Source organism: Podarcis gaigeae, assembly GCF_964106915.1.
Source record: "Podarcis gaigeae genome assembly, chromosome: 15".
Classification (NCBI taxonomy): domain Eukaryota; kingdom Metazoa; phylum Chordata; class Lepidosauria; order Squamata; family Lacertidae; genus Podarcis; species Podarcis gaigeae.
In genome coordinates this window covers 13,654,371-13,678,644 of record NC_139692.1, presented here as the reverse complement: position 1 = coordinate 13,678,644, position 24,274 = coordinate 13,654,371, and the positions used below count along the sequence as shown (strand labels likewise).

Here is a 24,274-nt window from a genome sequence, read left to right as displayed (position 1 = left end):
TCTCTTGTTTTTCAGGCTGAAGTAAAGTTATCCACATTCGTTTGTGGGGGAGAGGAATTGTTGTTTTTAAGTCTTTGTGGAAATTTCTCCTTATATACACATGTCTGTATGCAATTTTGCCCAATACAGTCGTACCTTGGATCCTGAACGCCTTGCGAGTCGAACATTTTGGTTCCCGAACGCCGCAAACCCAGAATTGAGTGTTCTGGTTTGTGAACGTTCTTCGAAATCCAAACGTCTGGCACAGCTTCCGACAGGCTACAGGAGCTTCCTGCAGCCAATCGGAAGCTGTGCCTTGGTTTCCGAATGTTTTAGAAGTCAAATGGACTTCTGGAATGGATTCTGTTCAACTTCCAAGGTACCACTGTATATACATTTTTTGCAAAGTATTGCTCCCTAATCAAATGCATTTTGTGTGCTTTTTTTACTATCACATGCATTTTAATGCACATTTTAGTTTATTATATGCATGCTTGTGCAAATTACTTAGCTGGATAACTGCTTTGCCAAATTCAGAGAAGTGTGATTTTTTATGGAGGAAGGCTGTGTTACAGTTCAAGTGTTGTTTTAGAAAGTGTGTGAATATACTCTGGTTTCTCTTCAGATCGTATAAATCTTTCCCCTTTTAGAAAGTGTGAATTACATTGTTTCCCCATTAAATGCAATGTGAATCAAATTTCTCCCCTATCCTTGTCAGCATGTAGCAAATAATTTAATCTGTGGGGGAGCCTCCCATGATTTGCACTGTAGCAAGGCATTGGAAAACATTTACATGGTTTTCATGATGCAACTGGCTGAGGGGGAAAAACCCTGTAAGAATATTGTGTTTCTCAATTGCTGCATTTTACTAACAGACCAGTTCAAAAGTCAGAAGTTCTGAGAATCCACCTGATTTAACAAATCTGTCCCTGGTCAGTATTCTTTTTCCTTTTTATACTGTATTAATGGTTGGTCCAGTAGCTGTGGGTGTTGCAAAGATCTCTCATACAGCACCGCATAGTTTCTTGATAGTTCTCTCTCGGTCTCTTTATACTATGGCACAGATAACTGCAACCCCGGTCCACAATCGGTGGGACACCATCTGGAAAGAGATAGCATGTTTAGCATTTAAGAAACTTCACCCATTTGCAGAACACCACTTTACCAGTTATTTTTAGTTTGATTTTTTTGAAGGAGGGAGCAAGAGTTGTACAAATTCTGGTGTCGTGTTTAGTACACTATAACACCGAAATTCTTTTAAAATCTATTGGCTCTCTTTGTGTGTCAGTAGAGGCTGGACCTGAAGATGCATTTAGATGACCTGGGTGTAGAAGCATGTTTTGAACTGGTTCCTGTTTACTCTTACCTATCCTGACACCAAGATGGGTGTCATTTCATCACTACATTTGAAAGAACACAGTTCTGTGATTCATACAAATGCCTCCCATTGGAGGTGCAAAGGGGGCAGGAGTTGGGGCCAAACAACCAAATGAGTGTGCTACTCATTTGGTATGCTCCAAGTCATTATAGAGCTGTTGTTTAATGAGCATGCAAACCAAACCATTGTAATGAGATTAAGGGTTGAGCTGGATGACCACCAAGTCCTTTCCAGTCTCGTTTTTTTAATGTTGAGCTTCAGACCATATTTTGCGCTCTCCTGTTTATTGAGGGTGAAAGAGGAGAGTGCAAAATATGGTCTGAAGCTCAACATCAAAAAAACGAAGATCATGGCCACTGGTCCCATCACCTCCTGGCAAATAGAAGGGGAAGAAATGGAGGCAGTGAGAGATTTTACTTTCTTGGGCTCCATGATCACTGCAGATGGTGACAGCAGCCACAAAATTAAGAGACGCCTGCTTCTTGGGAGAAAAGCAATGACAAACCTAGACAGCATCTTAAAAAGTAGAGACATCACCTTGCCAACAAAGGTCCGTATAGTAAAAGCTATGGTTTTCCCAGTACTGATGTATGGAAGTTAGAGCTGGACCATAAAGAAGGCAGATCACCGAAGAATTGATGCTTTTGAATTATGGTGCTGGAGGAGATTCTTTTTTTTTTTTTTGCTATCTGCTTTGCATCCTGCAAGTTTTATATCTTTATTAAACAGTTTTTTTTTTACAAAAAAGCACACATACCAGTGAAATAAAGGTACAAAAAAGAAACATAAAAAAGAGAAAAAAGAGGAAGAAAAAGAACAAAATCAAAAACGAAAAGAGTAAAAAAAAGAAAAAAAACCGCTTATACACTTACAAACGATAGACCTCCATCCAGCTCAGTTTAGGGTTACATAATCTTGTACAGTTTCTGCAGATATTCTGACAATAACTCTAAACGTCGTAAGTATTAATTACCGTCTGCTGTTAGGTTATTAATTCCCAAATTGATCTCTAGCTTAGAAATTTATTCCACTCACTTTTTAGTTTTGCAGTATTATGTTGCCTAATTCTTTGTGTTAATCTCGCTAAATCTATATATTGAAACAATCTCACTTGCCAGTCTCTAATCGAGGGTATGTCGGGGGATTTCCACTTCTGCGCTATTAAGATCCTCGCTGCTGCCGTGGCATATTGAAAAAAGGTTTGATCTACATTTTTTATCTCCTCGCCAATCATGCCTAAAAGAAACGCCTCGGGTATTTTAGGAAAATTATACTTCAGAATTTTTTTCAATTCCTCATAAATTTGTCCCCAGAATCTCTTCACCACATCACAAGTCCACCAAACATGGAAGAAGGTCCCTACCTTATCTCTACATCTCCAACAAATATTATCGACATTTCTGCACATCTTCCCCAGCTTTGCCGGGGTCAAGTACCAGCGATACATCATTTTCTCTAAGTTTTCTCGGAGAGTTGCGCATGCCGTAAACTTTATGCCCTTCTTCCAAAGTATTTGCCATTTGTTATATTCCACCTTGTGCCCGAGATCTCTTTCCCATTTAACCATCACTCCCTTCACCTCTTCCTTTTTGGTGTCCCATTCCAGTAATTGTTTATACATTTTAGAGAGAAGTTTATTATTGCTTTCTAAGATTTCCACCTGGTATCTCGATTTTTTTTCGCTCATCCCTAGTTTTTTATGTTCACCCCACAGTGCATTAATTTGGTGAAAGTGTAGCCATTCCTTAATTTTATCCTTCATCTCATCATATGACCTAACCTTCCACCCCTCTTCTGTTTTAACTAGAAGGTCTTCATACGTCCACCTTTCACCTGTCATATTTAATTTTTTTATCTTGACAATATCAACCGGGGAGAGCCACCAGGGTGTACCTTTTTCAATCAAGTTCTTATTTCTACTCCAGACTTCAAGTAACGGGCCTCTGATGATATGGTTGGAAAAGCCCCTATGGACCTTCCCTTTCTCCTGCCACAAGTAGGCATGCCAACCAAATCTGATGTTGAAGCCCTCTAAATCTAACAAATCTGTATTCTTTAGAGTGGCCCAGTCCTTTATCCAACATAGGCAAGCTGCCTCATAATAAAGCTTTATGTTCGGGACTGCGAACCCACCTCTCTCTCTAGAGTCCGTAAGATATTTGAACTTGACTCTGGCCCTTTTCCCTTGCCATATGAACTTGGCCAGGATTTTTTGCCAGTTCTTAAAGCATGTAGTTCCTTTGATTACTGGAATATTCTGAAATAAAAATAGCAGTCTCGGCAGGATACACATCTTAATCGCGGCCATCCTTCCTGTCCATGATAGTTTCAGCCTATGCCAGGTATCTAAATCTTTCCTAATTTCTTGCCATACCTTATTATAATTATCTTCCACAAGATTTATATTTTTCGGAGATAACCAAATTCCCAAATATTTTACCTTATTCACGACCTTAATTCCAATCTTTTGCTCCAGCCCGATTTTTGCATGTTCATCCAAGTTCTTTGTTAAGATTTTAGTTTTTTTCTGTTTAATTTAAATCCTGACAGTTTTCCAAAATCCTATAAGAGTTCTACTACACTGCTGGCACTATCCACAGGGTTCTCTAGGGATAAGATCAGGTCATCGGCATACGCCTTTAGCTTATATTCTTTCCCCCCGATTCTTATCCCCCTTACATTTGATGTTTCCCTTATTTTATTTGCGACTACCTCCAAAACCATAATAAATAACAGGGGTGACAGTGGGCAACCCTGTCTTGTACCCTTCATAATCATAAAGGACTTGGACAAATTATTATTAATAATTAACCTAGCCCGTTGCCCTGAATATATTGCCTTGATGCCTTCCATATAGGGACCTTCTATTCCTGCCATTTTCATACATTGTAGAAAAATTCCCAAGACACATTATCGAAGGCCTTCTCGGCATCAATAAAAATCAAAGCTGCCGGAATGTCTGTCCTCATGTCTAAATATTCAATAATGTTTAATATGTGACGGACGTTATCTTTCTGTTGCCTATTAGGGAGGAATCCCGCTTGGTCTTTATGGATGTATTTCTTTAGATACTTCTTAATTCTGCTTGCCATAATATCTGCATAAATCTTGTAGTCACTATTAAGCAGCAAAATTGGCCTATAATTCCTTATATCTGTTTTTTCCTTTTCCATTTTTGGTATTAAAGTAATATATGCCTCCTTCCAAGAGTCAGGGATCCTCCCTCCTTGAAAAATGTTATTAATAACGTCTGTAAGCACCGGCGCTAGGTATTCCCCCAACGCTTTATAGTACTTCGAGGACAAACCGTCCGGCCCAGGGGCCTTTCCGGGCTTCATCCTGTTAATAGCCTCTTTAACCTCATCTACTGTAATATTCTTATTCAGTTGTGCACTATCCTCTTCTGTTAGATATTTCCCTCCACATTGATCCAGATAGCTTCCTATTTCTATACTGTCTTCTTCTCCTTTTTCATACAACTTCTCAAAGAATTGGATGAACCTTTTCTCTATCTCAGCTGGGTCTTCTGTCATATTATCCTCCGTTGTAAGTTTATTAATCACATTTTGTTTGTTCCTTTTTCTTATAAAAGGAGGTGCAGCTCCTCAGAATCAAGGCCTTGCCCCAGTTCAGCCAGCCCTGGAGGCGGGGACTCCTGTGCCGGCTGGGATTCCTCCGGTTCACTCTCAGAATTGGAATCCCAGGCCATCACACTAGGAATGATGGGAGTTGTAGTCCACCAACATCTGGGGACCCACAGGTTGAGAAACACTGCCCTAGAATGACTGGCCTCTACGTGACTAAGGAAATGGCCATAGAGTTTCTAGGAGTGGGCTTGGCCCACCCAACCACCCTGGAATGTGCTCATTCATAGTGAATTTTGGAAGAAAACAGCTTGGTTAGTTGCAACCTGGAAATTAGGGAGCTAAGAGGAACTCTGGCAGATCCGGGGCACATGTTTTTGGAGTGCTTAAAGCTTTGAGCCTCCATCTGTGCCCAACTTGTATAATGCAGTACGATCACATCGTACATGGGACTCGGTTCCAAGGGTTCTGAGTAGTCACAAAAACCATGTTTACTCAGACCCTTGGAACTGCACAATGACTAGCAGGTGGAGGGGACAGAGAATCATAGAATCATAGAGTTGGAAGAGACCACAAGGGCCATCGAGTCCAACCGCCTGCCAAGCAGGAAACACCATCAGAGCACTCCTGACATATGGTTGTCAAGCCTCTGCTTAAAGACCTCCAAAGAAAGAGACTCCACCACACTCTTTGGCAGCAAATTCCACTGTCGAACAGCTCTTACTGTCAGGAAGTTCTTCCTAATGTTTAGGTGGAATCTTCTTTCTTGTAGTTTGGATCCATTGCTCCATGTCCGCTTCTCTGGAGCAGCAGAAAACAACCTTTCTCCCTCCTCTATGTGACATCCTTTTATATATTTGAACTTGGCTATCATATCACCCCTTAACCTCCTCTTCTTCAGGCTAAACATGCCCAGCTCCCTTAGCCGTTCCTCATAAGGCATCGTTTCCAGGCCTTTGACCATTTTGGTTGCCCTCCTCTTGACACGTTCCAGTTTGTCAATGTCCTTCTTGAACTGTGGTGCCCAGAACTGGACACAGTACTCCAGGTGAGGTCTGACCAGAGCAATATACAGTGGCACTATTACTTCCCTTGATCTAGATGCTATAGTCCTATTGATGCAGCCCAGAATTGCATTGGCATTCCCAACATTCCCAGAGCCTGTGCACCAAGCAATCCTTGTCCCCCAAGTAAGGTGGAGAGCTTAAAAACTCTTTCTGCATTCAGCAATTCAAGTGCAGCCAGGACAAAGAGAGTTTTAACATCTTTGCCTTGCTTGGAAGGAAGGTCTGCTCAGCACCCTGGGTCCGGAACGCTTAGGATGCTTGTGAGAGATCTCTCAGGAACCTCGATGGCCCCATGAGATCTCGCAAAGGCACCCCCGAGCCTGTGTGCTTAGCAGACCTTGTCCAAGCAAAGTGGATAGCTCAAAATCTTGTTCGATGCTGGAAAACCGCAAGTGGACTCAGCACAAAAGGAGCTTTGTAGCTCTCCCACTCGCTTGCATTTAACTTGCACAATTTCAGCCAGACAGCCTTCAACAGGGGTAAGGTTGAAATCGCACAGGTTAAATGTGTGATTGTATGATATTGTACTGCACAAAGCCAGTTGCCTGCAGGAAGTCCTTGGGGAAAAACCCCAAACCTCTTTTGATTCAGAGAACTGGGGTAAGTACAACAGTATCTGTTATCCACTAGGAAATATTGGAAAGTATTACAGGGTTGGCAGCAGGACCCATAAGTTGGTGTGAAGCAGCCCACCTTGGGGGGGTGGGGGTGGAACCCTGCCGCCACTGTGTAACCCTGGTAAGTGAGGCTTTGGCAGGGTGACTATGGGGTGGCAGTGGGGGTAGCGAGGAACAGCACCTTCCCATTATGCCTCAGACAGGATGGGCTGCCCCTGGTTGGCAAGCTTGACCTGACAGTTCTCCTGTGAATTTGACAGCAGGTGCTGCTTATCTGGGGAATTTTAGCTTCTTGTGGAGCTGTGTAAAGCATAGGAGCCCCGTCAACTGCCAAACATATAGAAAAGGGCTGTCTGCCTGCATAGCAGAATGTCATAGAGAATGAATACAGGCATCACATACACGTAGGATGAAAGAAGAAGCAATGGCAACATAAGAAGTATTTTAAAAATCTATGTGGACATGGCAAAGATGACAGGAAAGAAGAGCTCAAGGGATGACATGGACTTGGAAGAATAAACTCCCTATTTGGGCATCTTGAAATATCATATGTTAAATGGCATTGTGGGCAGGATTTAATTTTGAGCAGCAGATGGAAACTAAAATATAATAGTAATGAAATTACTGTGGAATAGCTAATGTAATACAGCATAGAAGGGTGGGATTAACAACACCATAGGAAAAGGGTGGGGACAACTTTTAAAGTATGTATTAAATTTAATGTTAATTTGTGGTTTTTTAAAAAATGAAAATCAATAAAATTCATTGGCAGAGAAGAAAAAGAGAATGAGTATTTTATGCTCTCTAAGAATAACAGTCTTCTCTGGATTCACCTTGGGTAGTGAGACGAGTGAAGCAGATGTTCTGCGATGGGGAACTGCACTGAGTTTCAGGCACCATGCAAGAGTTATCTTCAGCCACACGTTTACATTCAATGCATGTGATAGCTCCAGCTGGGCAAGAAGAAGACAAAGGGGAAACAGTAAGCAATTGGCCACTTAGAGAATTTGCCCTATGGCCAACGTTGGAAATGTAACAAAGGGAATCCCCTGTGTTGCAAAAACAGACAAACTTAAGCAATAACAGGCAACACGTGGCTAATAATATACTAACAAAATCAATATTGTATGAACAAAATTAGAGAAGGTAGTCAATCAATATCACAGAGGCAAAGAAACCTTTCAGTAGTCCCAATCCTGTAATCATGTGATAATAGAAGCTCCAAGCATAGCATTTCTTAAACAGAGAATATGTAATAGAAACACAGCACTGTTGCATGAACAAAATTAGACAATATAGTCCATTGGTACGGAAAGAGGCGAACAAGCCTTTCAACAGTCACAATCCTGTAACCGTGTGATAATGGATGGTCCAAAAATGTAGACAATTTTTCCAGTTGACAAACTGTTTCGATGGTAATTCCTCACCAGCTAGCGATGATGTAAAATAAAATCCATTATATTTGCATGCAATATAAATATAATCCTGTAAACATAACCACTCATGAATAATAAATACATAGCGTATGAATGGTCCTAACAGGTACATCAAGTAGCATAAGATCAGCACTCACTAAGGAGTGTAGAAAACTGATACTAGGGGCCGAATCCGAGGCATTATATAGGCCATCCCGAGAGTGCTGAGTCATGTACAAATTCAGAAAATTTAAAGATACATAGGAAATGGACATGCCTGTCTCAAAAGCAACACATCAAGCTAGGATCAATGTGCATTAGGGCTGCGGTGATTAATCCAGTAGACTTAAAAGCATTGAATTAACAACAATAAAAAAGTTCCCTTGAAGAAATGGGCAGGAGACTTTTATGGTTTTTTTAAAAAAATTAGTAGGACTGCTTCTAAAAACATCAGATGGTCAACACACCATCATAAAATAGGCTCATTCCCTTTTCTCACAGGAAGAATGTTGAAACCAACACAAAGCCTACTAGGATACATAGATGCAGTGGGTTTTTCCCTGGGGGTACTCAAGGGTATTCAGTGCTGGAACCTCCCACCCCCCCAAAAAAAGGTTGAAAGTGTAGTACTTACTGTAACAACTTCATGGTGAGTTCCAGAGCCATTCCCCCCCTTTTTAAAGCACTGCACAGATGCATCATTTAAGAGCAAACAAACTATGCTTCTTGCTTGAAAACTGTGTTTACCAAGCTATGCGTCAGCTCTAAGACATGAATTGGGGTACCACCATCATCTTATCCCCCCCCTTTTAAAAATCTACTTTTCTCCATGTGAGGAGGCAATAGTGACTGGTTCATACCTCTGTCAATGTTTGCAGGAAGCTTCCCTGGTAATAATCAGTGTCAGGTTAGAGGGGACACCTCCTCCTCTGAGTGTGCAGAAATAAAACAGAAACATTGAGAGGGTGTTGTGGGCTTCAAAGAGAAAGAAAGGGGTGGAATGGAAAATGAGACAACTCCAGGAAAAACCCAACTGCAGCTGATGCTTACTTCAGGAATGTAATAAGGTATGGAGAGACGTTTTCTGGATGCTTCATAAAGTAGTAGCAATAAATGATAACACAGCATAAACAACAACAACAAAAAGGTAAGAATTTCATTAAATACCCGGAAAGCAATGCAAGCAAGATGTAAATCTCAATTTAAAATTGAGAGGCAACCTTTTCAGACCCAGCATCCACTTTTAACCCAAACAAGACCTATTTCTTAACTTCATATAATATATATGCAAAGTGGCACTGCTCCTGTTGCAACCCAAATTGGGTCAGGCCATGACCCATAGTGGAAGACCTGTGCTCTAGGACAGTCCTTGCTTATCAAGTGACCAGCACAGGTGCTGGCAGCTGTAGTCCAAAGTATCTAGAATGCACTGGGTTGGCAAAGGCTACTCTCTAATGTTTTGTTTGCATTGCGTTTGGGACATACCTGTGTGAAAGCACAGCCAGGCTAAGATGCCCATTTCCAAGGCCTTGTTCATCTTGAGTATCTTCCTCCAAGCAACTCAAAGCCAAAGACCTCAAATGTAAGGGGACAGTGCGAAGTGGCAATCTTTCTATACTGGATTATGGGAAGAACAAAGTGGGTGGATTTCATTGGCCATCCTCCTTATTATTAGAGCCTTATTATTGTGGGCACTGAGCATGAAGCAAGATACTCATGTACTATCTGAAGGTCTGTCATGTTCCTGAGGAAGAATGGTGTGGGTGGGTGTTCCTCACGGTGTCTGAGGCCTTCACTCTTCATGAGGCTGAGCCAGAGTTGATTTTTTTTCCCCAAGTAATTTTAATTAATTTTACAACATAAGAAACATAAACAAAACACGACACATAAAAACACAAAGCGACTTCCCCAGACCTCCCCTTCACTGCATCCTTATTTTTAAAAGTTTTTTAGCAATTCTTTATCCAATTTTTTATAATTAAGATCCTTTAAGAACTTTTCTTAAAAGTTAATTTTTAACAGCTGTAATTCTCTACATCCTATCCCCTGGCATCTATCATTGCGGAATTTTACAACAATTTTCAAGATAAGTTTTAAATTTTTTCCAGTCCTCCTCCACCGTCTCTCTCCTCTGATCACGAATCCTGCCGGTCATTTCTGCCAATCCCATGAATTCAATCACCTTGGTCTGCCATTCTTCCAGAGTAGGTAGTTCTTTGGTCTTCCAATACTTCGCCAAGAGTATTCTTGCTGCTGTAGTTGCATACATAAAAAATGTTCTATCTCTTTTTGGAATTGTTTGGCCGACCATACCCAGGAGAAAGGCCTCTGGTTTCTTTACAAAAGTCCACTTAAGGATTTTCTTGATTTCATTATAGATCATTTCCCAGTATGCCTTAATCCTAGGACAGGTCCACCAAAGATGATAAAATGTTCCTTCGCATTCATTACATTTCCAACAGTTGTTGTTGGGCAGATGATATATCTTTGCTAGCTTGACTGGGGTCATGTACCACCTATAGATCATTTTCATTATATTTTCTTTTAAGGCACTACATGCCGTGAATTTAATACCTGTGGTCCATAACTGTTCCCAGTCAGCAAACATGATATCATGACCGATGTCTTGTGCCCATTTAATCATAGCTGATTTAACCATTTCATCCTGTGTATTCCACTTCAGCAGCAAATTGTACATTCTAGATAGATTTTTAGTATTGGGTTCTAACAATTCTGTTTCTAACTTTGACCTCTCCTTCTGAAATCCTAACTTTCTGTCCTGCTTAAAGGTTTCATTAATCTGGTAATAGTGTAACCAATCCCGAACTTTAGGTTTTAGTTTCTCAAAACTTTGTAGTTTCAATTTTTCACCATCATATTCTATGATTTCACTATATTTTGGCCAATCTGATTCCATATTGAGTTTTTTTAACGCCTTAGCTTCCATTGGTGACAACCACCTGGGGGTTTTAGGTTCCAGCAATTCTTTATACCGAGTCCATACATTGTACAGTGCTTTTCTGACAATGTGGTTTTTAAACTTTCTGTGGGTCTTTACCTTGTCATACCATAAATATGCATGCCAGCCGAAATCATTATCATACCCCTCTAAATCCAAGATGTCTGTGTTCTCAAGAAGTAGCCATTGTTTCAGCCAGCAAAACGCTGCTGCTTCATAATAGAGTCTTAAATCTGGCAGAGCAAAGCCCCCTCTATCCTTTGCATCAGTCAAAATCTTAAATTTTTTTCTGGGTTTTTTGCCCTGCCAGATAAATTTAGATATCTCTTTCTGCCACCTCTTGAAGCAATCCATCTTGTCCAAAATTTGCAAAGCCTGGAATAAAAACAACAATCTTGGCAGTACATTCATCTTAATAACAGCAATTCGGCCTAACAAGGAAAGTCTTAACCTAGACCATATGTCAAGATCCTTCTTCACTTCCAACCAACATTTCTCATAGTTGTCTTTAAATAAATTCACATTTTTAGATGTTAAGTTCACCCCCAGATACTTCACTTTTTTTGTTATTTCCAAGCCAGTTTCCTTTTGAAAATTTTCTTTTTCCCCCTCAGTTAGATTTTTTTCCAGCACTTTTGTCTTTTGTTTGTTTAACTTAAAACCTGCCACTCGACCAAATATTTCAATTAGTTCTAAAACCCTTTTTGTACTATCTTCTGGCTGTTGCAATGTCAAAACTAAGTCATCTGCGAATGCTCTTAATTTGTACTGTCTAGCTCCAACCTGTATTCCTTTAACCAGCTGGTCCCTTCTGATCATATTTAGAAAAACTTCCAGGACCGATATAAACAGTAGAGGGGATATTGGGCAGCCCTGTCGTGTCCCTTTTTCTATAGGAATCTCATCCATAACCACACCATTCACAATTAACTTAGCTTTTTGTTCTGTATAAATTGCACCTATACCGTTTTCAAACCTTTGGCCTACCCCCATCCCTTGAAGATTCTTTTTCATAAAACTCCAACAAATATTGTCAAAGGCTTTCTCTGCATCCACAAAAATCAAAACAGCTTTTCTATTTATGTCAGTCTCCAACAGCTCCAAAATGTCTATAATGTTCCTCACGTTATCTGACATATGTCTCCCTGGGAGAAAGCCTGTTTGGTCTTTATGAATCTCCTCTAACAAAACTTTTTAAAATCTTTTTGCTAAAATGTTTGCAAAGATTTTATAATCCACATTCAGAAGTGATATAGGGCGGTAGTTCTTAACTTGATGTTTTTCAGTTTCTGTCTTCGGTATAAGTGAGATGAATGCCTCCTTCCACGATTCTGGCGCCTTCTTCCCCTCCAGGATTTGGTTACAAACTTCTTTCAACGGTTGTATTAACCATTCTTTCAGTGCTTTATAGTATCTCGCAGTCAGCCCATCTGGTCCTGGTGACTTTCCCAGTTGCATATCCTGAATGGCACCTTCTAGTTCTTGGTCAGTAATTTTCTCATTCAGAATTCTCTTATTTTTTTCTGAGATCTTTGACAGTCCATATTTATTTATAAATTCTTCTATTTCTTGTTCATTTTTTGGCCCTTGTGCATATAGTTTCTTAAAGAAACTTTGAAAACAGTTACTAATCTCGTTTGGTTTATTTATAAGTTTCCCATCCACTTCGAGAGATGTTACAGTGTTCAATTTTTGTCTCTTTTTCAGTTGCCATGACAGCAATTTCCCACATTTATCTGCTGATTCAAAGGTTTTTTGCCTCATTTGTTTTATTTTCCATTCTATTTCTTGGTTCATCAGTTCCATATATTGTGTCTGATACAACTTTATTTCTCTTAGAATCTCCTGGGACTTAGGTTTAGATCTAAGTTTCTTCTCACCTTCTTTCAGTAGATTCCAATTTTTTTCCTTCTTCTCATTTTGTTTTTTCCTCTTTATAGAGTTCTGCTGAATTAGGAAGCCGCGCATCACGGCTTTACTTGCGTCCCAAATTATTCTTTTTTCAACATCTGTTCCCAGATTAATCTCGAAGTAGTCTTTCAGTGTCTTTTGGGCCTTTTTGTATATTGCGTCATCTTTAAATAGGGTGTCATTCATTCTCCATCTGAAGGTTCCAGCTGTTGTTAGTTTCATTTCCATCTTTACTGCATTATGATCAGAGCAGGTTTTTGGGCAGATTTCTGTTTTTTTAACTCTTGGTGCCAGGTTACTGGTAATCCATATTTGGCCGATTCTAGTCCATGTCATTTTTGCTTCAGAGAAGAAGGTCCCCTCCCTTTCCAGAGGGTTCCTTGTTCTCCAAATATCAATCAAGTCCATGGTGTCAGTCAGTTCAAAGAAAGTCTTTGGTAGTCTCCCATCTTTAGATATTACTTGTCTTTGGGCCTTATCCATATTTGTGGAGACCACGCCGTTCATATCGCCAATCATTATAATTTTTAAGTCCAAAAAATCCATCAAAGTCTCATGCAACTTCTTGAAAAATTCGGCCTTCCCCTCGTTGGGTGCATAAACTCCTACAATCAAAATTTTTTCTCCTTGAGTTTGAATTTCTACTGCCAGGTATCTTCCTTGGTCATCCTTAAAGACCATTTTTGGTTCCAATTTTTCTTTAACATAAATCACCACCCCTCTTTTCTTAACCTTGTCTGAAGAAATAAATTCCAGTCCTAGTCTCTTATTTGTCAAAAGTTTCCTGTGTATCCTGGCAATATGGGTTTCTTGTAAACATATTATGTCTAATTGCTCTTTCTTTAATATATGAAACACTTGGGCCCTTTTTCGGGGGTGGTTTAGACCATTACAATTCCAGCTCAGGAGTTGCAGAGACATTTTTATTACTAGTTTACTTTACCACCAACTGCACCAAGTTCTTGCTCCTCATCAGTCGGTGCTGGATTCAGTCCAAAATATAAGTTTGCAATGTCTGGAATTTCCCTCTCACTCGCCGTTCCCTTTTGAAGGTCCTCAAAGTTTCTTTCCAGAAATTGGTCTTTGTCCTGGTTAGTTTTTATTTTAATTTTCTTCCCTTTGAAATTAAAGGACAGCCCCTGTGGAAACTCCCACCTGAATGGTATTTTGTTCTGTTTAAGTAAGTCTACTAGAGTTTTAAATTGAGTTCTCACTTCCAAAAAGTACTTAGGGATGTCCTTGAAGATCTGTATTTGGGAGTTTTTAATGACCAAGGCCTTCTGGAAATGCAGGTTCAGTATTTTGTCTCTTTCTTCCTTTGATCTCAGAGAGATTAAGCAGTCTCTAGGTTTCTTGCCTTGCTTTCTCCCAATCCTGAAGGCTGTAGTTATTACAAATTCATCCTCTTCTTCTTGTAGCTCATCATTCCAGAAATCTTGAAATTTATCTGTGAGAAATTCCACAAGGTTGTCCTCTTCCTCCTCTGGTACCAGTCTCAATTTCAAATTCTTGCTTTTCCTCACTAATTCCATAGATGCCAGAGCTGCATCATGTTCATAAACTTTCTTTGCAATGGGCACAAATTTTCCCTTGGTTTCCTCGGCGGTGCTCCTGGCGCTCTCGGCTATTTTCCTTGTTTCCGTATTTTCTTGAATTAAACGATTTATAGAGTCAGTGTGAGATGAAATTGTCATTGTGTTCAGGTCTAATTTTGTAGTCAGTTCAGTCAATTTCTTAGAGTTCTCCGTAGACTGCTTGGTAAGGTCTGCAGACTGTTTAGTAAGTACTTCTAAAGATTGGTTTATTCTGAGCAGGGCCTGTGTCATTGAATCCATTGATGCTGTTGTTACTTTCTCCTGCACAGCTGCTGCTCCTGATATAGAGCCTCTTTTTTGCGTTTGCCTTTGCGCCTGCTTTGTTTTGCTTCTTGTTGAAATTTCATCCAGTGGAGTGCTCATAACTCAAGGTCATTCACACAGGAAAGTTACAAGTGGAAAATCCCACTGAATCTACCGTAATGCAACTGTAATCCTCTAGAGGGAGAGATTGTATCCATGCAAAGGTAGCAAAAGAGAATAGAAAGTATCAAAGTCCCAAAAACAACAGTCCATCCAATAACCTTACTTAGTAGCCACTTAAGATGTTAAAATTTTCCTCCACTAAAGTCCCGTTATTATGTTTCCAATAGATCTTACTTTATAACCAGAGTTTGACAGTTCATTTGACAGTTCGTTGTCTAGGCGCTCGCTGCTCCGGCAGTCTGGCCAGAGGTGTCGGCGATGGAGGGTTTCCCTTTCATTAACTTTTTCCTTTTAGCAGGTTAGATTTAGTTCATTCCCCCCCCCTTCTCCTGCTCTGTAGAGGGGGGGAGCCTTTTCAATGACAGGTTACGCTAAGTTCAAAAAGATTTTTCTTTCAAATGCAGCTCAGTCTTTCATTGCTCCAATAATCATGCAGTTTCGGGGGGGCTGACTTCCTTAATTTTTGCCTTCCCCGTTTTCGGTCAAATCTTCATCAATTCAAAATCCCATTCCTTTAAAGTTCCCGGTTCTTACTCACGGGTGTTGTTGCCAATTGTTAATTTCAGGAAGGAATCGGCGCTCTCCGTCAATGGCGACGCGGCTTCACTCCGTAAGCTGGGTAGCGATCCTCAGCACCGCGCTCACTCCCGATGCCGCTCCGGAGCCTTTAAAAAGGCTCTTTCACAGTACCGGGGGGCGCAAAGGTGCCCACCGAATCTCCTTGTTCACAGGCTTCAGCGCCTGTGATTTTAGGGGTCCCCCGCTTGCCGTAGCGGGTAAGACCCGAACTTACGGAGCCGTCCTGCCTCGGAGCTCGAGGCTAGGACCGCCATTAAACGCTGGCGCCGACCGGAAGAGGCTGAGCCAGAGTTGAGGCCAAGGATGGACCTCAGAGATGAAGTCAAATGACCCCCACAGTCCTGGAGTCCCTCAAATGACCACCCTGAAATTGTGGTCCCTTCCAGCTACGAAGTTCTTTGATTTTATGATCATCTTGCCCTGAGGGGAAGGGAGAAGAAACTGTAACAGCTTTTTCTGAGCAAGCAAGTTGCCTATTCTACTCTACTCTACTCTACTCTACTCTATTCTACTCTACTCTACTCTACTCTACTCTACTCTGTTCTATTCTATTCTATTCTATTCTATTCTATTCTATTCTATTCATCTTCTACCTCAGTGAATCATCCTGCATTAAATGTCACCGGTTCTCATTGTGCATGTGCTGTTAAGAGCCATGTGTGAACATAGCGTTGGGGGAACTTCAGACCTGGGGAACCGCTGTGCTTGACCCTCAAAACTTTCTCCAAGCCATACACCTCATCAGTTTCCATGAGTCTTTTTGCCTGACTGGAGTGTTCCTTGAAACTCTGATAATGGCCTCTTGCTTGTCTGAAAGGAGGATGGTGTGTGTGTGTGTGTGTGTGTGTGTGTGTATGCATGGTGTTTAGCCTACTGCACAAAGGTAAAATTTACAGTAATTGTTCTCTCAGGACCTGTCCACCACGAGTCTGTGGCTCCTGGAATAATGCCCAGAAGGGAAAGTGGTCTTGAGGCCGAGAAAGGTTCCCAACCTTTGCATCCATAAGTCTGCTACTGTGGAAATTCAGTCAAAAATCATAAATTAATTCCCAATAAAGATTTATTCTTCATCTCTCTGCTCAGAACTATTTATTTATTGTGCCACATGTTGTGTGTGTTGCAAAGGTTTCTCACGCAACACATCATTTTCTCATCGCGTTGACTTTTCATATTCTTTACGCTGCGACAAACCATAGAGCATCCCCGATCCACACTTGAGGTGGCTCCTGGATAAAAGAGAAAGAAAGACAAAAATGTACCATGGGACACCCCAACTTGATAAGCATATTTCCCCCGAAAGAACCTTTCCTCCCTTACCATGTAATCACAAGTAGGATTAGGAAGGGTCTAACAAATTCATTGCCATTGTGAGCGACACCCTTGGGATATTCCAGGGTGTTGGGTCCCTGCCCATGGGTGCTTTGGGTTGATATTGGAGCTGAGTTGCCCTTGCCTCTTCCCTAACTGAGAACTGCATGCATTCCAGATAATAATAATAATAATAATAATAATAATAATAATAATAATAATATATTTATACCCCACCCATCTGGCTGGGCTTCCAACAAAATATTAAAATACAGTAATGCATCAAACATTAAAAGCTTCCCTTAACAGGGCTGCCTTCAGCTGCCTTCTATATGTCATATAGTTGTTTATTTCCTTGACATCTGATAGGAGGGTGTTCCACAGGGCGGGTGCCACTACTGAAAAGGCCCTCAGCCTGGTTCCCTGTAACTTGGCTTCTCGCAGTGAGGGAACTGCCAGAAGGCCCTCGGCACTGGACCTCAGTGTCCGGGTAGAATGACGGAGGTGGAGACGTTCCTTCAGATATATGGACCGAGATGTTGCCAGGTAGACAATGGCCCAACAGACTTGCAAGATTAAAGCAAAAAACAAAAAACCCCAGTCACGTGGAGTTTCATTTTTTTTTAATAGTAAGCAACAACAAGCTAAATAAATTGCATTAATGATAACTATAACAGGATTAGAAGAAATGTCTCAGTTAGTACAGTGGGGAGGTTAGCTCTGAAAGGTCCTCCTGAGCTTCCTTTGGGTACATTCAATAAACATGTGATATGACATTTCTAGACTTGTGTCTCCCTCTCTTGTAACAAACTTCAGCCATTTACAGAGGACGAACTCTTACCAATTACAGCCATACCTTGGGTTGAAGTAGCTTCGGGATAAGTATTTTTGGGTTGCATGCTGTGGCGACCTGGAAGTAACAGAGCACGTTACTTCCGGGTTTCACAGCTCGCGCATGCGCAGACGGTCAAAATGAAGTCACATGCATGCGCAGAAGCAGGTTGCATTCGCTTCTGGATGCGAAGGGGCTCCGGAACGAATCCTGTTCGCATCCAGAGGTACCACTGTACGGGGCAAGAGTATGAAAATGAAGGTTTCATCTTTAGTGGAATGCAACCTTAACACACATTCCCCCCCCCCCATTTCCTATTTCTATTTTTTCAGTTGAGATAGCGCGGTGGCAGGGTTTTCATGGCAAATCACCTATGTATTTAACAGTACAGGTGACAAGCAAATATCTACCTAGAGCCAGTGTGGTGTAGTGGTTAAGAGCGGTAGTCTCATAATCTGGGGAACTGGGTTCGCGTCTCCGCTCCTCCACATGCAGCTGCTGGGTGACCTTGGGTCAGTCACACTTCTCTGAAGTCTCTCAGCCCCACTCACCTCACAGAGTGTTTGTTGTGGGAGAGGAAGGGAAAGGAGAATGTTAGCCACTTTGAGACTCCTTAAAGGGAGTGAAAGGCGGGATATCAAATACAAAGTCTTCTTCTTCTTCTATGTTGGGACGCGGGTGGCACTGTGGTCTAAACCACTGAGCCTCTTGAGCTTGTCAATCGGAAGGTTGGTGGTTCGAATCTGCATGATAGGGTAAATAGGTACCAATATGGCAGGAAAGTAAACATCGTTTCTGTGCACTCTGGCTTCCGTCTCACTGTTCCATTGTGCCAGAGGCAGTATAGTCATGCTGGCCACATGATCCAGAAAGCTGTCTGTGGACAAATGCCCACTCCCTTAGCCTGAAAGTAGGATGAGCACTGCAACCCCATAGTCACCTTTGACTGGACCTAACCATCCAGGGGTTCTTTAAATTACCTTACCTACCTATCTTGCAGTCTTTTGAAAGAGAGAGTCTGGAAACTGGTATGCTTGTACAGTGATATACAAAGGGTATATATCGGTATAGAGAAACAGCTATTCAATCGAAAGACAAATTAAACATGCCAAGGATTTAGCCTGAGGGACCAGAAATTCTTGAAACCAGCAGGACCAGAAATTCTTGAAATATTGGAGTAAATATACAAGTTATCTGAAAGACAATTGTAACCAACTGACTACGCTTGTAGGACTACAAGAAGTTTTGTAAGGAGAACTATATGAAATATTGCAGAAATGATTTATGAGAATGGATTTTAAGCTATGGATTATTAAAAGTAATAGTTAGGATCAAATGTAAGATTAAGAGATGAGGTTTGAAAATCATTAGACGTGGTTGATGGAAGTCTCAGGCTAAAATAGCCAAAATGTTGTATAAGATGAGATGAGATTATATGTTCTATTTGGAAAAATATGTAAAAACTAATAAAAATGTATATTAATAAAAAATAAATAACATGTCAAGGGTGAGTGGCACAGCTCCCCAACATCAGTAGGTCTTCACCAATAGGAGGCAACATCAGAAAGTGCTTTCTGTATGTCTGCAGCAAGATCTTGCAAAATGTATTTTAAGAATAAACTGGATTATAACTATTCCAGCAGAATTATCTTTCCATTGTGTGCGCAGGATCCCCAAAGTAATCATTGCCTCCTGGACTCACCTTCAACCTTCAGCCGGGAATAGCAGAATCTCCACAATCTCGCTGAGCATGTTTTTTCTTCATGCGTACAGGTGTTATCTTGTGCAACTTTTTTACATTCCAGGCACTTTGGAGCTCCAGCTGAGCCAGATGAAGAGAAAGGGAAAACATTAAGTGAGTGGCTACTAAGAATGGGAAAATGTGTTGTCATCTCTTAGAGTAATCAAATGAAACGTTAACACATGGCGTGATAAAAAGTCTGCAATTTTATCAGGACAAGTTACTTGTGGTTTACTGTTGTAGCAATTGTTTTCTAAAAAAATATTTTCTGTACCATGAAAATGAATGAAAACAAGACAGAAAGACAGAAAGACAGAAAGACAGAAAGACAGAAAGACAGAAAGGAAGGAAGGAAGGAAGGAAGGAAGGAAGGAAGAAAGGAAGGAAGGAAGGAAGGAAGGAAGGAAGGAAGGAAGGAAGGAAGGAAGGAAGAAAGAAAGAAAGAAAGAAAGAAAGAAAGAAAGAAAGAAAGAAAGAAAGAAAATGGCTCCTCAAGCTAGAACAGGCAACAGCCATAGCTGCATGAATCATAGAATCATAGAATTGGAAGAGACCACAAGGGGCATCGAGTCCAACCCCCTGCCAAGCAGGAAACACCATCAGAGCACTCCTGACATATGGTTGTCAAGCCTCTGCTTAATGACCTCCAAAGAAGGAGACTCCACCACACTCCTTGGCAGCAAATTCCACTGTCAAACAGCTCTTACTGTCAGGAAGTTCTTCCTAATGTTTAGGTGGAATCTTTCTTGTAGTTTGGACCCATTGCTCCGTGTCCGCTTCTCTGGAGCAGCAGAAAACAACCTTTCTCCCTCCTCTATATGACATCCTTTTATATATTTGAACATGGCTATCATATCACCCCTTAACCTCTTCTCCAGGCTTAACATGCCCAGCTCCCTGAAAAGCAGCACACTCGACATGGGATCAGGAGTTCTCTTATGCACAAAGTGGGGTGGAGGTATCCAAGATTCTGACCCCCCCGAAAAAAACCTTCAAAGCCATGGTTCAGCCATTGCAGGAGAGAGCAATGATGACCTCTCGGCGCACGGTCAAAGCCTCCCCTCAGAAACCCCTTTAACGGTGAACCCTGGTATTGCCGCTTCAAAGAGAAAGGGGGCGTGGGTCACCGCTGCACCCCCCCCCCATTCAGGAAGATAGACTAAAGGATTCCGCCCAAGGCCTGATACTGCCAAAGTTGTGACGTTTTGCTACGGGAAAGGCAAAACATGCCAACACACTCAACAAGAGATCAGGGAAAGTTCTCTTATGCTCAAAGTGGGGTGGAGCTATCCAAGATTCTGACCCCCCCCCAAAAAAAAACCTTCAAAGCCATGGTTCAGTCATTCTCCTGTCACAGGAGGGAATCAATAGCATCAATATATTTCTAATTACTGAGAGCCTTCTGTCCACCTTCTCTGCTTAGCCAGTCTGAAATCTCTAGCAATGGATCCCGCCTTTGGAGAGGAAACAGTTTTTAAAAAAAGCAAAACTAAGCAACTCTTTTGACAAGAAAAAGCTAGGGAGAAAATGACCGTGCCCATTTGTCCCTCCTTTTCTCACTTTTAAAAACCATGCCTCAAGGCACATAGCCTAAGCTCAGGCAGCAGGAGCCACACAAGCAGCAGATCCCAGTGTAGATCTTTCTCTGCCCTGCCCCCTGTTCCTCATGTAGATCTTCAACCACCCCGTCTTCCCTGACGGAGAGGGGGAACCATTTTGTGGTTCACCTCTGGTGCCAACATGTCTTGGGCCAGACCTGGGTACTTTATTTCAGAGGGAATCTATTTTTCCCCAATGGGGGATGAAGGAAGGAGAGAATTCTGGAAGCTTCAGTTGAAATTACAAGCTGTCCCATATACCGTATTTTTTGCTCTATAAGACTCAGTTTTTCCCTCCTAAAAAGTAAGGGGAAATGTGTGTGCATCTTATGGAGCGAATGCAGGCTGCACAGCTATCCCAGAAGCCAGAACAGCAAGAGGGATTGCTGCTTTCACTGTGCAGTGATCCCTTTTGCTGTTCTGGCTTCTGAGATTCAGAATATTTTTTTTCTTGTTCTCCTCCTCCAAAAACTAGGTGCATCATGTGGTCTGGTGCGTCTTATAGAGCGAAAAATACAGTAATTTTCTTTACATTTAAGTGTAGAACTGCTGGTTTAAAATGCTCTACCTGGGCTTTTTGTGGTGAGGGGGGAGGCAAACATTTAAGTTTCGCATGACACATTTTAACATGGTCAGATAAAAATAAAATTAAACTTTATTACTGAGCATTTGCTCAAGCAAACTTGGGCCTTGGGATAAAAATGATTCCTGCTATAATTAATCTTAGCTTTTAGATATAGCTTGATATATTATAGGCCAGTGGTGTCCAAACTTCTTTCAAAGAAGGCCAGATTTGATGAAGTGAAGGGCCTTGGGGGCCGACCAAAGGGCCAACCAAAGTTTTTTTTTAGGATTGAAGTTGTGAGGGATTTTACCCAAGGAAATAAACTGCCACAGGGGCTGGTGGGGGATTAGGGCCCCGAAACGGATGCAATATAGGCCATCCAAATGTCCAGTTAGGTATCCAAATGAAGGTGGCACTTATGAAAAGTGTGTCCAAATGCAGCCAGGGCATTCAGACCCCTCTGTAATAGAGAGTGGGTGTTTATCTTTGATGGTCAACATACCATCTTAAAAGAAGCATGCCCCCCTTTCCCCCATGCAAGCCCCCAACTTGCAAGAGCGCCTTCACACTTAGAAATGCTGAGCATATGGCAAAGGGTAAGAAATTGTGCAGGGAGTCTCCACTGCTAAAGAAGATTCTCCACTATTATTTGAGATGCGTTTGTTACTATTATTCTCCACTACAGCAGTAAGCTATAGCAGCTTCAACAAACACTGGGGTTCTCAAGACTGGGTGGTCTGAGTTAACTCAGCTCTCCCCAATGGCTTTTGTCCAAGCAGGTCCCTTTTACAGCGCTTTGTTCTTCTTGACTCTGTGACTTACCAGCATGAAGGTAGAGGAGGGCTAAGAAGCCGATTGCCAGAACGTTGCTCATCTTTTCGTTTCTTTCTTCCAAGGAAGGAACAGAAGCCGAGGACCTCAAAGTCAAATAAAAGCAACCAGTGAGACATTGCAGCCTCTTTGCTCTGGGTGATGGGAAGCAAATTCTGGAGGACTTCATTTTACAACCTTGACCCTGGTGAGTTTTCTTTTCTTTTTTTAAAAGAGCTTTATGAGGGCGAAGAACAGTTAGAGACTCGTGTAGATTTGGCAGGCTTGCCGTGTGCTTGAAGAAAAATGGTGTGGGTGTCATGCCTGAAACAATCTTACTGTCTTCATGTGGTTGAAGTTAGGACTGTGTGTTTTTATCACCGACCATTAGGGAATGGGAAAGAAATTCCATTCAGTTCACATTCAAAGCCCAAACCAGCAAATTTGGAGCAATAAGAGAACCAAGATGTAGCCATTCTCTGAAATTTGTCCTTGTCCAAAGTTTGCAATGCAGCTCTCCCACCAGTGTTTATAAAATGCACGTTTAAGGGAAATGAGTGCATAAAAATGAATGTATTAGTAAAAATACCAAAATATTAGAAGATGTGACGGGATGTGTAGATCAAGGTGTGATCTCAGGATACAAAGGGATCCTGAGATACCCGACAAGCTGGAGTGCATAAGAAAGATCAAATCTGATATAGGTCTTTAGCTTTAGGAACTATGGCTAGATAGGGAAAACTGGATTATGTTTACATCTATGTTTGTTTGGCTGTACTTTTGCTCCATTAGGAGAAATTGCTTGTATGCATTGTAAACTGTCTTATGTTTAAACCTTTTTGTTTCTAAGAACAACTTTTTTATCCCATTAGTAAAGTGTTGATTTTGTTTCATCAATGACTTGTGATCTCCATTAATATTTCACTCCATGCTCAAGAGTCAAAGTCTAGGCCATCTTCAGGCTTCTGGAGGAGAAATAAGGAGGAGAAGAAAGGAGGTTTTAAGCAGTGCTATTTTTCTACAGGGATGTGGGTGGTGCTGTGGGTTAAACCACAGAGCCTAGGACTTGCCAATCAGAAGGCTGGTGGTTCGAATCCCTGCGACAGAATGAGCTCCCATTGCTTGGTCCCTGCTCCTGCCAACCTAGCAGTTCGAAAGCATGTCAAAGTGCAAGTAGATAAATAGGTACTGCTCCGACGGGAAGGTAAACGGCATTTCCGTGCACTGCTCTGGTTTACCAGAAATGGCTTAGTCATGCTGGCCACATGACCCAGAAGCTGTACTCCAGCTCCCTCGACCAATAAAGCGAGATGAGCACTGCAACCCCAGAGTCGGCCACGACTGGACCTAATGGTCAGGGGTCCCTTTACCTTTACTATTTTTCTAGAACAAGAGGTGCCGGAACTCACCATGAACACCTCCCTTGTTCTCTCATAATGGCAATGGCACCCATTGGGGGGGGGAGCTCTGTTTTTATGGGTGATTGGTAAAAGGCATCCTGTAGGAAATAAACTTTTTCACCTGGTGGCAGAAAGAGACTAATGGGAAGGGTGGGCAAGCAGAGAGAGAACACCCTGTTTTAGCTAGACCTCCCTTCCCCTCAGATTCCCGCACCCAGGGAAGCTTTGGTACAATGACTGGTATGTTTTTCATGTACATTTAAAAACAGGTTGAAAAATCTGTAGTACCTGGAAATAACCAACTCAGAGAAGTATGAAATCTAAAGGGTAACTATGTCTTCATCTGTGCATTAGTGTGGAAGGTATAAGGTAAAAAAGTAAAGGTAAAGGACCCCTGGACGGTTAAGTCTAGTCCAAGGCATCTATGGGGTGCAGTGCTCATCTTGCTTCAGGCTGAGGGAGTTTGTGTTTGTCCACAGACACCTTTCCAAGCCATGTGGCCAGCATGAC

General features: G+C 41.6%; 1 protein-coding gene and 1 long non-coding RNA gene across 2 annotated transcripts; both read right to left on the bottom strand.

Annotated features, from left to right (window-relative positions):
* Positions 1 to 821: 821 nt before the first annotated feature.
* Positions 822 to 9,653, bottom strand: LOC310832207 (toxin 3FTx-Lei1-like). The gene is made up of 3 exons (XM_083713873.1): positions 9,526 to 9,653; positions 7,459 to 7,578; positions 822 to 1,081 (listed from the first exon to the last, which is right to left on the bottom strand). Exons 1-3 carry the CDS (start codon positions 9,575 to 9,577, stop codon positions 942 to 944), a joined length of 312 nt encoding a protein of 103 aa, XP_083569999.1. The 5' UTR covers positions 9,578 to 9,653; the 3' UTR covers positions 822 to 941.
* Positions 9,654 to 16,552: 6,899 nt separating this feature from the next.
* On the bottom strand, positions 16,553 to 22,718 carry LOC310832226. Its single transcript, XR_014558170.1, has 3 exons — positions 22,377 to 22,718; positions 19,353 to 19,472; positions 16,553 to 16,736 (listed from the first exon to the last, which is right to left on the bottom strand). It is a non-coding gene; the product is annotated as an uncharacterized lncRNA (long non-coding RNA).
* Positions 22,719 to 24,274: the final 1,556 nt, after the last annotated feature.